The sequence below is a fragment of the Impatiens glandulifera genome, chromosome 1 (assembly GCF_907164915.1).
Source record: "Impatiens glandulifera chromosome 1, dImpGla2.1, whole genome shotgun sequence".
Taxonomy (NCBI): domain Eukaryota; kingdom Viridiplantae; phylum Streptophyta; class Magnoliopsida; order Ericales; family Balsaminaceae; genus Impatiens; species Impatiens glandulifera.
The window spans coordinates 90,228,709-90,243,769 of NC_061862.1; the positions used below are offsets into that span (position 1 = coordinate 90,228,709).

The following is a 15,061-nucleotide window of genomic DNA, read 5'->3' on the forward strand; positions in this document are numbered from 1 at the left end:
AATGTGTTTAGGCTAAAACGATTAATTTCAATTAATCCTAATTAATCATTAATCTGTATGTGTCGATTAATGTCCGATTACCGATTACTGCAATCTTGATAACAATATAATCTTTATATATATAATAATTCTTAATTTGAATTTGTCGGGTCGAAAGTTGTGATTAATTTGGATATATATATATATATATATATGTGAGAGTACATGAATACTTGGGTCAGATTTTGGGTTGTCTAGTACAAAACCTTGAAACAGTTAAAAATAAAATAAAAAATGCTATATTTATAATACATTGAGAAAATTTATGATATAATAATAATGTTATATATATCATTATTAATTTGATTTAATATTAGGATAAGAGATATAATTATTTTTATTATATTTTTTTATATGAGCATAAAAAATTTATTTAATATATATAGTTATTCAAAATATAACTTACAAAAATATATGTACATACACAAAATTATTGAATTATTTAACAATCATAAGTAGTCTAGCGTTTAAAGTGTTAACATTTCATACTTAAGTCTAGGGTTCGAATCTCTCTAAAAAATAATTATTATATGTGGGTGCATGAACATTGGTAGATGAAGCGGAAACGAGAATATATGCTGAAAGGTGTAATCGAATGTTGTGAATGTCGGCTTGATTCATGCAAATATTAGTAAAAAAAACTTAAAGGTTCGTCCACAGAAGGTGATTTAGGGTTTAAGATCATTCTGAGAGGTGTAATCGAATTCTGTGAATGTCGACTTGATTTAAACATTATAATAAATACTGGTAAATTCACGTTGGATGCAAAAAAACATAAAAAATAAAATAAATTCAACAATAAAAAAATTACAATAATTTTAAAATATGTACTCGATGTATCTTATACTTAATAAATAAAATTTGGATAAGAAATTTAATTAATTTTATTATATATAATGTTATATATATATCATTATTAACGAAAATATTTTTATTTAATATTAGAATAAGAGATATAATTATTTTTATTATACTTTTTTTGGTATGAGTATGGAAAATTTATATAATATATATAGTTATTCAAAATATAACTTACAATATATATATACATACGCAAAATTATATAATTATTTCAACAATCATAAGTGGTATATCGGTAAAGTGTTAACATTTCATACTTAAAACTAGGGTTCGATCCCTCTAAAAGTAATTATTATATGTGAGTGCTCGAACATTGGTAGATGAAGAAGAACCGGTGAAGATGAACTGAGAATTTCGGCTTGAGTAACGCAAACATTGGTGAGAAACCATAAGGTTTTGTCCACGGAAGGTTGTGTAAAACAAACATTGGTAAAAAAACCTAGAGGTTCATCCACAGAGGATGATTTAGGGCAAAAAATTATGCTGAAAGGTGTAATCGATTGTTTAAGAATGCACCTTAAAGACCGCAAAGTTCTTTCATATAAAATGAGCAAAAGCCAAAATGTATAGTCGAATGTTTAAGTATAGTGGGAATGAAAAATGATTAGGGTTAATAATGCATCATTTAAAAGATAATTTAGATGATATATATGGATGAATGAGATTTTAATAATCTATTTTTTTATTAGTATTAAAATTATTAATTATAAATATAAGTGTAATCGAATGTTTAAGAATGCACCTTGAATACCGCAAAGTTCGCAAAAGCCAAAAGCATAGTCGAAAGCTTAAATATTGTGGGGATTGAGAATGGTTAAGGTTAATAATGCATCATTCAAAAGATAATTTAGACTATATATATAAGTGCAAGAAATTTTAATAATGCATTTTTTCTTTTTAGTATTAAAATTATTGATTATATATAAAAAAATCCATAAAATATAATAAATATTTGTTATTTTAATTTATAATGTTCATATATAAATTTAACTAAATATATTAAGTTTTTAAAGTGATCGATTTTTTTTACTTATTTATTATTATAAATAAACAAAATAAGACATTTTATACTTGAAATAATATTTTAGAATTGTCGAAAATTTTAAAAAGAAAAATATTAATATATATATTTAATATATTATTAATTAAAAATATTTTAAAAAAAAAAAAAAAAATTGTTAAAAATAAAAAATTTTAAACAAATTAATAAAAATATTTAAATTTAAAAATTAAAAAAATATTTAACTAAATAGGTTACGTTAAACAAGAAATGTATTTTCAACATATTTATTATTAAAAACAAATTAAGATACTTGAATAAATCATTTTTTTTATTATCATATATGTTTTATATTTAATTAGTTATATATACATATATTAATTTTAAATAACTTTTTAATAATTTATTATTATAAATTATTTTTATATATGTAAATATATTAATTTTTATATTTAATTCTGTAAAAGTAATTATTATATGTGGGTGCACGAACATTGATAGATGAAACATAAAAAGAGAATGTCAAATTGAGTAACGCAAACATTAATGACAAAACTTAATAGTTCTTCCATGGAGGGTTAAGTAAATCAAACTTTGATAAGAAAATCTAAAGGTTTGTCCATGGAGGGTGATTTAGAGTCTATGTTTATACCGAAAAATGTAATCAAATATTATGAATATCGGCTTGAGTAAAACAAATATTGAAGAGAAATCTTAATGGTTCTTCAATGGAGGGTGATTAGGGCATAAGATCATACTGAAATGTGTAATTGAAAGTTTAAGAATGCACTCTTGAAGACCGCACAATTCCTTTATAGACGGTGAGCAAAGGCCAAAAGACATAATAAAATGCTTAAGTATGGTGAGAATTGAGAATGATTAAAGTTAATAATGCATCATTAAAGATAATTTAGATTATATATATATGGGTGCAAAAGATTTTAATAATATATTTATTTTTTATTTTAGTATTAAAATTATTAATTATTTATATATACAAAAATTTAAAATATTTGTTATTTTAATTATAATGTTCTTATATATGAATTCAAATTAGAAAATATATTTAACTAAATATGTTGAAGTTTTTGAAGTGATGAATTTTTTCTTTTTATTATAAAAAATAAAATAAGACATTATATATATATACTTGAAATAATATTTTAAAATTAACAAAAAATTTAAAAAGAAAAATATCAAAACATATATATATATATATATATTATTAATTAAAAAACTGAAATAAAAGAAATAAAATCAGAGAGTGATTCAAGCTTAAAATCATGCCAAAATGTGTATTCGAATGTTAGGAATATAACTTGAGTTAAGCATTATAATAATTATTGGTAAATTCACGTGATGTGAAGCACACGAAAAACATAAAAAATAAAATAAATTCAACAACCAAAAAATTATAATAATTTAAAATATGTATTCAATGTGTTTTATACTTAATAAGTAAAATTAAGATAAAAATTTTAATTAATTTTATTATATATAATGTTATATATATATAACAAAAATAATTTTATTTAATATTAGGATAAGAGATATAATTATTTTTATTACATATTTTTTTGTATGAGTATAAAAATTTTAATTAATATATATAGTTATTAAAAATATAACTTACAAAATATATACATACACAAAATTATAAAATTATTTTAACAATCATAATTGATTTAGCGATTAATATGTTAACATTCCATATTTAAAATTAGTGTTCGAATTTCTCTAAAATTATTATTATATGTTTAAAAATGCATCCTTGAAAACCGCAAAATTCTTTCATAAAGGGTGAGCAAAAGCCAAAAGATATAATAGAATGCACATGTGTTGTGAGAATTAAGAATAATTAGGGTTAATAATGTATATTTTTGAAAGATAAATTAAGTTATATATATATATATATATGAGTGCAAGAGATTTTAATAATACATTTTTTTTTTTTTAGTATTAAAATTATTAATATATATAAAAAAAAAATCTTAAAATATAATATTCATGTATATATATATTATAAAAGAAATTTAAAAATATATTTAATTATAAATGTTATGATTTTGAAGTGTTTGAATTTTTTTTTATTTATTTATTATTAAAAAAATACAAAATAAGACATTTAAGAAATAATATTTTAGAACTGATGAAAAGTTAAAAAAAAAATATCAATATATATATTTAATATATTATTAATTAAAAAAATTAAAAAAATATAAAAAAAATATTAGTTAAAAATAAAAATAAAAATTATAAAAAAAATTAATACAAATATTTAAATTAAAAATATATTTAACTATGTTAAGTTTTAAATTTACTAAGAAATATATTTAAGATTTTTTTTATTATTATAAAAATATAAATTAAGATATTTGAAAGAATATTTTTTATTATCATATTTTTATTTAATTAATTAATTATATATATATATATAATATTTTAAATAGTTTTTAAATTTTTATTATTATAAATTATTTATATATGTATATATATTAATTTTAATATTTTTATATTTTTCCAATTATATATTATATTAATTTATTTATTTTTAAACAATTTATTATATTAAATTTATTTATTTTTCTATTTTGTATAAATATTCATTTTTATTAAATTTAGTTATTAAATAATCAAAATTATTATAAATATAAAAAATATAAAAACCTTAAATGAATTAGTTATATAATTTTTTAATATTTTTATTTTTTAAATAAGTATACAATAAGAAATAATATTAGACACAAATAAAACTTTAATTTGATTAATAATTTAATCCAAAATTAAATGATTGTTCCGCATATATTATATATTTTTTTAAGATGATTTTTAAATTTTAAATATTGGATGAATTTAAAAGTATATGTAAATATTAAATTTGGATTAAATTTAATTATATAAATTAAATCAATTCAAATATTTGAATAATATTATTTTTATTTAAAATAATTATATATAACATTTTGTTTATATTTTATCCGTGCAATAAAATTCGTTAATTCCTTTAAAAACTAATAAGAAAGGAAAGAATGTGACTGAAAATTACTAAAAGTGAATATATATATATATATATATATATATATATATATATATATATATATATATTTTAATGTAGAAGGTTAACATTAGTCATAAACTTTACTCCAGCTTAAATGGGTTCAAAATTGATATAACTAATATATATTTATTTTTTTAAAATTTGAGACATGTACCTCCAGGCATATGTAGGAGTGTCCGGATTTCCATAGGCCTACCCATAGAGTCATAAAAAAAATTAAAATATATGTCAGGCATAAGTGAATTGAGTTGGTTTTACCATTTATTTCAGTATATCTTGAATTCGATACGCGATATCTAAAAAAACATATTACTTAAAAAAAAAAACAATATAATTACTTTATAAACATTAGACAAAACTAACTTATTATGTTTATATAAGTGAATTAACATCAAATTTATTTTAAAAAAAATAATAATTTATTAAGTTTAAAGAGATATAATAGTTACCTTCAAAGTTAAACTCAAATATATTCTAAGAATGAAATAAATTTACTTAAAATGGTTGATTTATTGATAATTGTTTGATTTTGCTCAAAATTTCATAATAAATGTGTCAATCTAATTTTTGAAATTAAAATTAAAACATAATCATTTATAATTTAATTAGTTATTATTTATTTATTATAAGTATTATATATTTTTAATTTATAAATATTATTTCGATATACCGATATACCAAATTTTGAAAATCTCATACATATATATTACCATACTAATAATTTTGATTTTGATATCGATACCATATTGTAAAATTTTTCGATATAAAAAAGTTAATATTTTCAATATTTTACGGTACTGTATTTTCGATAAACCGATAATATCAGTAATTCTCCGTAAACCTGTAATCACTAAATTAATAAAAAAGAAATATATAACTATATAACTAACCAACTAATAACTTATGTTAATTTTACATTATATTATTATACATCTCTATATTTTAAAAAATATTAAAATTAAATAAAAGTTATACAAGTTACATAGGACCCATGAATATCCAATATTTGGGGGCTGACCTAACAATTATAAGTCTTATTAGCAAAGGATGGGGACATAGATAGAAAATAAATTTGAACTTAAGGTTGTTGAAAGTAGAAAGTATTCGACTATTCGTCGTCATGGAGGCATTTGAGCCTGTTAAGGATAAGAAGGCCTAACTATGATTGGGCTCCAAGGCCTGTATTAGCTAGTTGGACAATAGGCAGTCTAATAGTGAGTTACAGCCCACTATCATTATTGTTTTTAACAACAGATTTCAAATCTAACCTAGTTAGGTAATATAATCATTATTTATTTATTCTTGTGTATCCGCCCTGAATTATAAAATAAAGGCCCACTAATTAATATAAATTAATTATAATAAATAATTTGTTTACTATATTAATTATAATTATAATCATATTGAATGTATTATTTTCTTTTTATTAGTTGTTTATACTTTAATACTATAATTATTAGGAAATTCTACTTCAACGTTTTATTTTCAATCATATTCTAACTAAAAAATTAGTTTAAAATATTTTACGTGAATATTCTTTTTTAAATGAAATACATAAAAAAAAAAAAAAACAATATTTTTTCTGATTTGTTTTCTTATTAAAAATATTAAATCAAATAACCAATTATTTTTTATAGGCCTCATGTGCGATAGAATTTGTACAATCATAATAATCAAAAGTTTAATTATTAGTTTTTTTATATTCATTACAAAACATAATCCCTAACCTACTAAGTTTTATTTTTAAGTGCCAAAATTATATTTCTTAGAATATTTTATACATTCCAATTCCATTTAAATACAAAATTCTCATGTAAATAATTTGAAAGAATTTAAGCAAAGTAATTAAGTAAATAGAATAAAAAAATTATTGTTTATATGATTTAATTAATAACTAACTTATATGATTTTAGAGAAAACACAATTTAAAAATATTTTGAGATGGAAATAATATAATGCCTATAGTACCTATATTTAATGAGATACCATTTTGAATAGATAGGCTTGTTTGATGAACGAATAATTGGGTTAAAATTCAATTTTTATCTCAAAATTCAAACATTATATAAAAATTTAATTAATTTAATTTTATTATTTAAATATTAATATTATCCTCTAATTAAATATTTTGTTTTATATTAATAAAAATTCACTTTAATATATATATATATATATAATATTTATTTTATTATATTTTAAAATTTATTTTAATATAAATTAAATTCTAAAATTATTTCATTTAAAATATTTTTATTAATTACCTTAAATAAAAATTAAAACACAATATAAATTCAACTATAACCTACCATATTATTTAATATAACATTTAAATTTTAAATAATTCAAATAAATAAATAATTATACTTTGAAAATAAAATTAATATATTTGAATAACAAATATTAATTAATTTTTAAATATATATAAATATTAATATATATATATATATAATTTATTTTATTATATTTTAAATTTTATTTTAATATAAACTAAATTAAGAAATTATTTTATTTAAAAAAATTATATTAATTAAAATAAATTTACAATATAAATACAACTATAACATACTATATTATCTAATATAACATTTAAATTTTAATATTAGTAATTTATAAAATTAGTATTCTTTTAAAATTTTATTTTCTTATTAATAAAAATTAATATTAATATATGTATAATGTTTTAATATTTATTTTATTATATTTTAAAATTTAATATAAATTAAATTGTTTTATTTAAAAAAAATTATTATTAATTATAATGTATATATATATATATATATATTATAAATAAAAATTAAAAAATCTAGTTTTTTTACTAATTCCATCAAACACATATTATTTGAAAAACAAAACTCATAATTTATCTAAATAACTCATTTATCAAACAAGCTCTTGAACTAAGAAAATTTAATTTTCAAATTCAAATTTCAAGTCAATATATATTTGATCATTGTAAAAGAGATTAATTAGTTAGAGGTAAGTAACCCACTTATTAAACCCTTGCAATTTTAAAATTAATTACTTTAAAATATTAAATTTACTATTTTAAAATTTTATGATTTTACGAATATAAAATTACTTTGATTTTACATGATTTCACAAAATAAAGTAAATTTATATTTATACACTAAAAATTAATAAATTTTACTTATTAAAATAAATTTATATAATTTATTTTTTTAATTATAATTTTAGTATTATTTTCTTTTCTTTTTTTTACATTAATTGTATATTTAAATATGTATACAAATAATCTAAATATTAATGGTATATCTTCACTCCAAATTAAAACATCCTTAATGGAAACAGAACTCATAATTTTACTAATAATATATAATTAGCATTACTTTAAAATAAACACATTTTATAAATTTCCATAAAGCCAACAATTTAAAATAAACTTTCAACTTTATCTTAAATTTCACATGTTCATAAGAATGAATGTATATATAGTTGGTAGATATTTTGAGGCGGCTAATTAAACGAAGAAGCTTGCATTTTACACATGATTTTTCTTAGTGTCAAAAGTGGGGGCAAGCTTTAAGTCTCAATTATTTTGGCAGCTCTAATAGACCTTATTTGTTTTGTCAATAGATTCTTTTAAAAAAAATAAAATTCTACAACTATTGTTACTGTGACAATGACTTCAAAGAAGAAAAAAAAGTCGCAATCCTTTTTTTCCAAATTGTAAGAAATTTTTAAGGCAAATTCGAGTAGTGAGCTATGAAGATTTAAATACCTGATTCAGGTTGTGGGTAGATCAAATTTAAAGAAGATTCGCACCTATTAAAAATGTTTTCATGTAACACGGCTCATATTAAGAAAAATCGAGCAAATAAAATATGGGAAAAACATGACAGGTTCATTGTGTGGATGTGAAAAGATCGGATGCAAAGGGTAAATAATAATAGCAACATGTTCTGAGAAAGCAAAAAACCAAAGTTGGGAACCCCACATACTTTGTAAACTTGCTCCAAAAGTGGAAGCTTTAGAGTTCTAAGTTCATGCATCTTTGATATTTTTTTCCTCTTACTGTGGAGATGAAGAAAAACAGACTCCCCTTTAGTTTACTTTCACAAAATAATAATAATAATAAAAAAAAAAAGTAAGTAAATTCTTGTTTTTTTCTTCATCGCTAAATTTTTATTTAAATATCTTAAGCTCTTCAATTTTTATACTAACTCATTAATGTTAGTTATTGGCTAAAATAATAATTTATTTTTAGTATATCAAGACAATAACATAATTAATCATAAAATTGTTTAGAACAAATTTACAATATTATAAATATGGAATATTCATGATACAAAGAAATAATATATTCATAGAAAACTATATATTTTGAAGTATAATCTTAATATTAAGAAATAAGATTAATATAAAGAAAAATTAAATATTTTATTATGCAAATACAATTAAGAAATTGTAAAAATATTTTGGAAGTTTTTTAAGAATTTTAGACAAAATATTGATATTGACATAATTGGAGTTTATTTAAAAGTGCAATCAAACACTTTAGAAAGTCAAGTTTTTGCCTTGAGAATATTATTTCCTTGTGAGTTGTGTGTGAGGTTTTATTGTGAAATAATCATTGTAATACTCTTTTAACATTCTTGATAATAAAGTTGAGAAATTTTTGTGCTTCGAAAATAAATGTAAGCCTATTTTGACCGAACTACTGTAAATATTGTGTCTGCATTCTTTAATTATTTTCTTTCATTTCTGTATTCGGTGTTGTTATTATTATATCCTATCAAAAATGACTAGTATCAAATAAAATGAGTCATTTTAAAAGTTACTTCAATTATTCAATTAAACAATCCTGTCCTAGTTATATAACTAGTTATATAAGGAAACAAGATAAGATAATTTTATACCAATTCAAGAATCAAATAATTATTTTCTAATTAGTACTAATAATAGTAATAATTTCGTGAAGAGGAATGATAAACTTAACAAAAATTTCAGCGAAAGTAAGTCCACGAATCTGACGTCCCACGTCCCGAAACGCTCATTTCAGGATCATAAATTATTATTTTTTCCAAAATGACTGTTTCGGGACCTAAAATGATCGTTTCGGAACATTTTTAATTTTCTCTCTCCTATCCACGTGCGTTTCGGGACCCGAAATGAGTGTTTTGGGACATTTTTTATTTTTTTATCTCGTACCCTCGTGCATTTCGGGATCCAAAATGAGTGTTTCGGGATATTTTTAATTTTCTCTCTCCTACCCACATGCATTTCAAAACATTTTTAAAATTCTCCTTCCTACTAGATTCGTGGACTTATTTTCTTTAAAATTTTCGTTAAATTTATCATTTTTCTTTGATGAATAACATGGAAAGAAAATAGGAGGATCATCGAAAAAAAAGGTGTACTGTGTTCTATTATCGCTCAGAATTATATTGTCGGCTAAGACAATTGTTAAAGCCTGGATTGACCATTTTATGTTCATTGAAGAACTTGTTGTCTTATGTCTTGTTTTGGTTGCATTTAGACCTTTCGGTAGATGAGTTACTGCACTATACATATGAATCTCTATTCTCTTTTGAATTAAGATCTCTTAAGATTTTTAAAATAATTTAATTTTCATTTGTTTTTGTGAAAGTCCTATTCAAATAAGGAGAAATCTATTTCATGACCAAAGATGTGATCATTGCATCTACAATTTTGCATTGTATTATTGTGAGCATACAAAATATCTATGTAAGACAATCCAAATTAAATTTTCTCAATTTCACATTTCTAATTCAATTACGTCCAAATGGTTTCTCTTCTCCCTAACTTTGCAAAATGAAAATTAAGAAATTATTCTAATTTTAACAAGAAAGTAACCCAAATCATGAATCATTTTAGCAAGAAAATAGTACTTTGTATACCCTCCCCTTAAAATAGTGTATCAATTACAATTCATTACAACAATCCCATCTATATATATATATATAATCATGTCTGCAGAAAATATTGAATAATTAATAATAATATACAATCCTCACCCAAATCCCCCCCTAATGTGTTGCAATGCTACAAGAACTCTAAATGGGTTCTCTGCAAAAATATAGGCCAATACTTTTAAAAACATTAAATTCCCTCCATTTTTACGCGACAAAGTCATGCATCAATTGAGCGGAGAACCTCTTTCGGTTCTGCAAATTCACAGTCTCATAAACAACCTGCGTGTGAGAAGACGACGGCGAGTTTAAGCCTCCGTATTCGCTTTCATCCCCGAGATCGACTCTTCTCCCAATTTGCATGTTATTATGATTATGGAGGAAACTTTGATGATGGGTACCCGGCATTGATAGGTTTTCAACGTGAGGAAGTCCAAGGGTGAGTGAAACACCATTATTATTCGCGGGATAAGCTCCCGTGAATTGATCGGTTGTTGTGAACCTTCCAATTTCACCCATTGGGTATGACCCGAATCCCCCCATGAGGTTAGTCGGGGATCCTAGTAAGGAGAATCTCTCTCGGTTGTTGTTTTGCTGCCTTTGGCTCGTGTCGAATTTAATCGAGAATTGATCGTTCATTGTTTCTTCTTCTCCTATCGCACCTTTGTTGGATGACGCCATTATGATCTCGTTGTTTATGCTGTTGTTGTTGTTCCTCTGTTTTTTCGGGCTTTGGATTGAAACCTCCATATCGGATGGATCTACGAGGGAAAAGACCGGAGGGTTTCGCATGCTCAAGCCCGTCGGACTATTGTTACCGTTGTTGTTGTGGATCAATAGGAGATTGTTGTTGTCTTGGTTCTTTGTTTGAGCTGTTCTCTCTTGAATTGCGTTTGATTTGTTATTATTGTTGTTGTCGTCGTCTTTGTTGGTCTTCTTCTCACCCGACCCTGTGTTTTCGTGTTCTTTCACCTCCTCGAGGTACATTTCCTCAACCATTGGCTTCCATAGCCGAACGCGCGCATTAATGAACCAATTCGAAACCTGTCAATTATTTGAAGTTAGTTGGTATTATTTGGATAAAAAAGACATTAAAGATGTCATATACAATGCAATTTAATTAAAGAAAAATGAAATAGAGACCATTTGATATTTAAATAATGTAAATGATAATAGAATAATGAAAAGTTTGAAAGTAAATTTAAATAATGCAATTCAACAAACAACCAAGATACATTTTTATTATAATATATATTTATTTCCCTAATATATTCTATTAAAATAACTTTTTAATTTCTATCAATTTCAAATACATATGTCGGCATAATCATAATAAATCAGTATACCAAAACAAAATAAAATACCTGACTTCTAGTAAGCCCTGTTTGTTTCGCCAATATTTGTTTGTCGGAGTCCTTAGGGTAACTGAAAAGCCAGAAAAATCAATTAAAAAAAAAATAATTGAAATTTTTGAGTGGGGCATTTTATCAAACAGCTTACGGGTGTAGAAAATGTTCAAAGAGCCAAGCACGAAGAACAGAGACAGATCTCTCTGGTAATCCTCTCTGTGGTCTCCAAGCGTTAGGTTGAATCATACCCAGTTGCTGTAAAGCCTTCTGCTGCCTAAGCTGATGATCAACGAACTTAAGCCGAGAACCTTCGTTCTCTCCTTCTTCTTCACCTAAACTCTTGCTAGCAGCTTTAATCTGGGTTAGGATCGTGTCTTTTAAACAACGAAACTGTTTGGAAATTGTTTGTAAAGCAAGAGATGTATAGGTTCTTGCTGAACCAATCCCTGCAACTTGTTCGAACCAAGAAATCACAAGTTGCATCTGATGATCGTATTGTCTGTACCTCTGTTCTACCTGTAGAGTAAATCAAGAACCCTAATTATGATTTGTGGTAAAAAGTTTGTTGAGTAAAAAGAGAGAATTTCAGTACAGAGTGAAAGGAACTGATGACTGAAAACTCAGGAAAAGTGATGTGTACATCTTCCTTAACAATCGATCTGGTTTTTTTGAAAGAGACGGGATTCACTTTAATAAAATAAAAATAAATTTTGATTTGATTTGATTCATGTATAAATATATAAATAATTACATACCTCATCGAGCATATGGACAAGTTTTGCTTTCTTCATCTGAATTTCCTGTCTCTCCGCCGTCGTCAAATCCGCGTTACTCTTCCCGCTAGTCTCTCCTCCACCACCAGTTTCTGCGGCGACGCCGCCGCCGACGCTTTTTCCAGTCCTGATTCCCTTCCCGACGTTAACAGTTTCCTCAAGAAGTTCTTGGGTAGCCTTCAAGTATTTAGAACCCAATAATACGCTCTGTACACTGTTACCCACTGCACCACCACCGCCGTTAGAAACCCCAGATGCCGACGACGGCGACCCACCTCCGCTCGTCGGAGATAAAACAGACGGACGACTAATCCCACCGACCTGCTGCGATGAGAGTGTCAAAGACAACCCTTGTTGCGAACGATTGACATCACGCGGCGGTTGCGGTTGCGGTTGCGTCCTCTGTTCCATGGAACCATAAACGTGGTAAGGAAAACGCGGAATCTGACCGTGACCGTGACCGTGGTGTGCAGACGCGTCGACAGAGGGCGGCGCGTGGGATCCAATCGGCAAAGGTATGCCGACAAATTGTTGTGCGCTAGTTGTAGGCGCGTCACCACCGGCGGAAGTGGAATTAAGGAAAGAGAAATTCGGTGGCGGCTGAGGTTGTTGGTGGTGGTCGGAATATCCAACGTTGTAACCTCCGCCGCCGGTATTCATTAAAATCAAAGTCTGTAATCCATCGCCTTGAATTTCTTGATTCCCGTGAAAGTAAGTCGCCATGAATGAATCCTTTAGTGGTGTGAAATTGTGTTTCTGAAAAGATCATCAATCCATTTCTCTCTCTAGAATTAGAAATGAATGGTTTAAATATTTGTCCAGATGATGACAGGCAAAGAGTTAAAAGATGTAAAATTGAATTATTACTGCTGCTGTTGGGGTGTAGATCCTGCCAAGAAACAGAATGGGAGAAATGAGAAATTAATGAATTGAATAGTAATTTATTACTTGTGATCTTTATAAGTTATCCAAGAATCTAGAATTGCTAATATTGTGTACATACGTCTACTTCTTTAGCTATTCCTAAAGAAAGAGAAGATATGGGTGTTTAATATTATGTTAGTAACTGTTCTTGTTTCTAGATAGATAGAGACAGGGAATTGCAGAGAGAAATCTTAAAATATTTGAGAAACATGAACATGATTAGTACCTTCTTGTGAGAATGAAATCTTCAAATTTCTGCGCACGTGATCAATCAGCTTCTTCTGCAATGAAAACTATCCATCAATTCAAGAAAGAGAACCAGAGAGAGAGATGACGACGACGACAGTGAAATTATTCAATTGACCAATCTGACAAACCATGTCAGTACTTCAATGGCTTCCTCAAAGATTATTATAAAGACAACCTACTTGAAAGAGAAAGGAATCTAAAAAGAGATACCCTCAAATAGTCTTCATCTTCTTCTCCAAACCCAATTTTAAAGAAATCAACTTTTTAAGTTTAATTTGAATTTATGATACAGTTACACTCAAATCAATTGATAAGAACATAAGAAGGAGAATGCTTGGATGATGAATTGTTAATAATGATGGTGAAGATGATGATGAGATTACAAAGGGAAGAACCTTTTTTAGAGAGAGAAAGATAAAAGAAAAACGAGGAAACGTCTCCTTCTTTAGCTTATTCTTCAATATCTTAAGTTTTAACAATTAATTTAATAAATAAATCATTTTAATAAGAGATGGTAAAGATAATGATTATGATGATAATGATAATGATCGTTCAAATAGTAGTATTAGGGGTCCATATTTGCTTTGCTTAAAAATATCTCACTTTTTTTATTTATTATTAATTTTTGTAAGAATTTAAAAAAAAAAAATATTTTTTTATTTTTTTATTTTTTTTATAACAATATACCTCAAACTCAACTATTTAAAAACATCATTGAATGAAATTGTACTTGTGAGTTATGACTGTCTTAGTGAAAAATATAATAGGAAAATATGGTTAATTAGAATATTATTGTTTTCTAAGATGGATTGATAGTTTATTTATATTTATGATAACATGATTATAATATATTTTTTTAGTTTTATTTGGTATAATACTTGTTCTAAATTACTATGGAAGTTATGTTATATAACATT

General features: G+C 24.5%; 1 protein-coding gene across 2 annotated transcripts; it reads right to left on the reverse strand.

Annotated features, from left to right (window-relative positions):
• Positions 1-10,808: 10,808 nt before the first annotated feature.
• On the reverse strand, positions 10,809-14,491 carry LOC124919263 (BEL1-like homeodomain protein 1). Of its 2 annotated transcripts, XM_047459466.1 has the most exons (6): positions 14,355-14,491; positions 14,122-14,176; positions 12,954-13,860; positions 12,350-12,714; positions 12,214-12,274; positions 10,809-11,893 (listed from the first exon to the last, which is right to left on the reverse strand). In XM_047459466.1, exons 3-6 carry the CDS (start codon positions 13,692-13,694, stop codon positions 11,057-11,059), a joined length of 2,004 nt encoding a protein of 667 aa, XP_047315422.1. In that variant the 5' UTR covers positions 13,695-13,860; positions 14,122-14,176; positions 14,355-14,491; the 3' UTR covers positions 10,809-11,056. The 2 variants fall into 2 exon arrangements, with proteins under 2 accessions (XP_047315422.1, XP_047315421.1); XM_047459465.1 differs by having other exon boundaries at positions 14,122-14,398.
• Between the last annotated feature and the right edge of the window lie 570 nt (positions 14,492-15,061).

Excerpts from the sequence above, each read along its gene's own strand:
- LOC124919263 (XM_047459466.1), bottom strand. The coding sequence starts at position 13,694 with ATGGCGACTTACTTTCACGGGAATCAAGAAATTCAAGGCGATGGATTA. Across the intron at positions 12,715-12,953 it reads TTGTCCATATGCTCGATGAG|GTAGAACAGAGGTACAGACA; the intron begins GTATGTAATTAT and ends TTTACTCTACAG. Across the intron at positions 12,275-12,349 it reads TTTGAACATTTTCTACACCC|TTACCCTAAGGACTCCGACA; the intron begins GTAAGCTGTTTG and ends CTGGCTTTTCAG.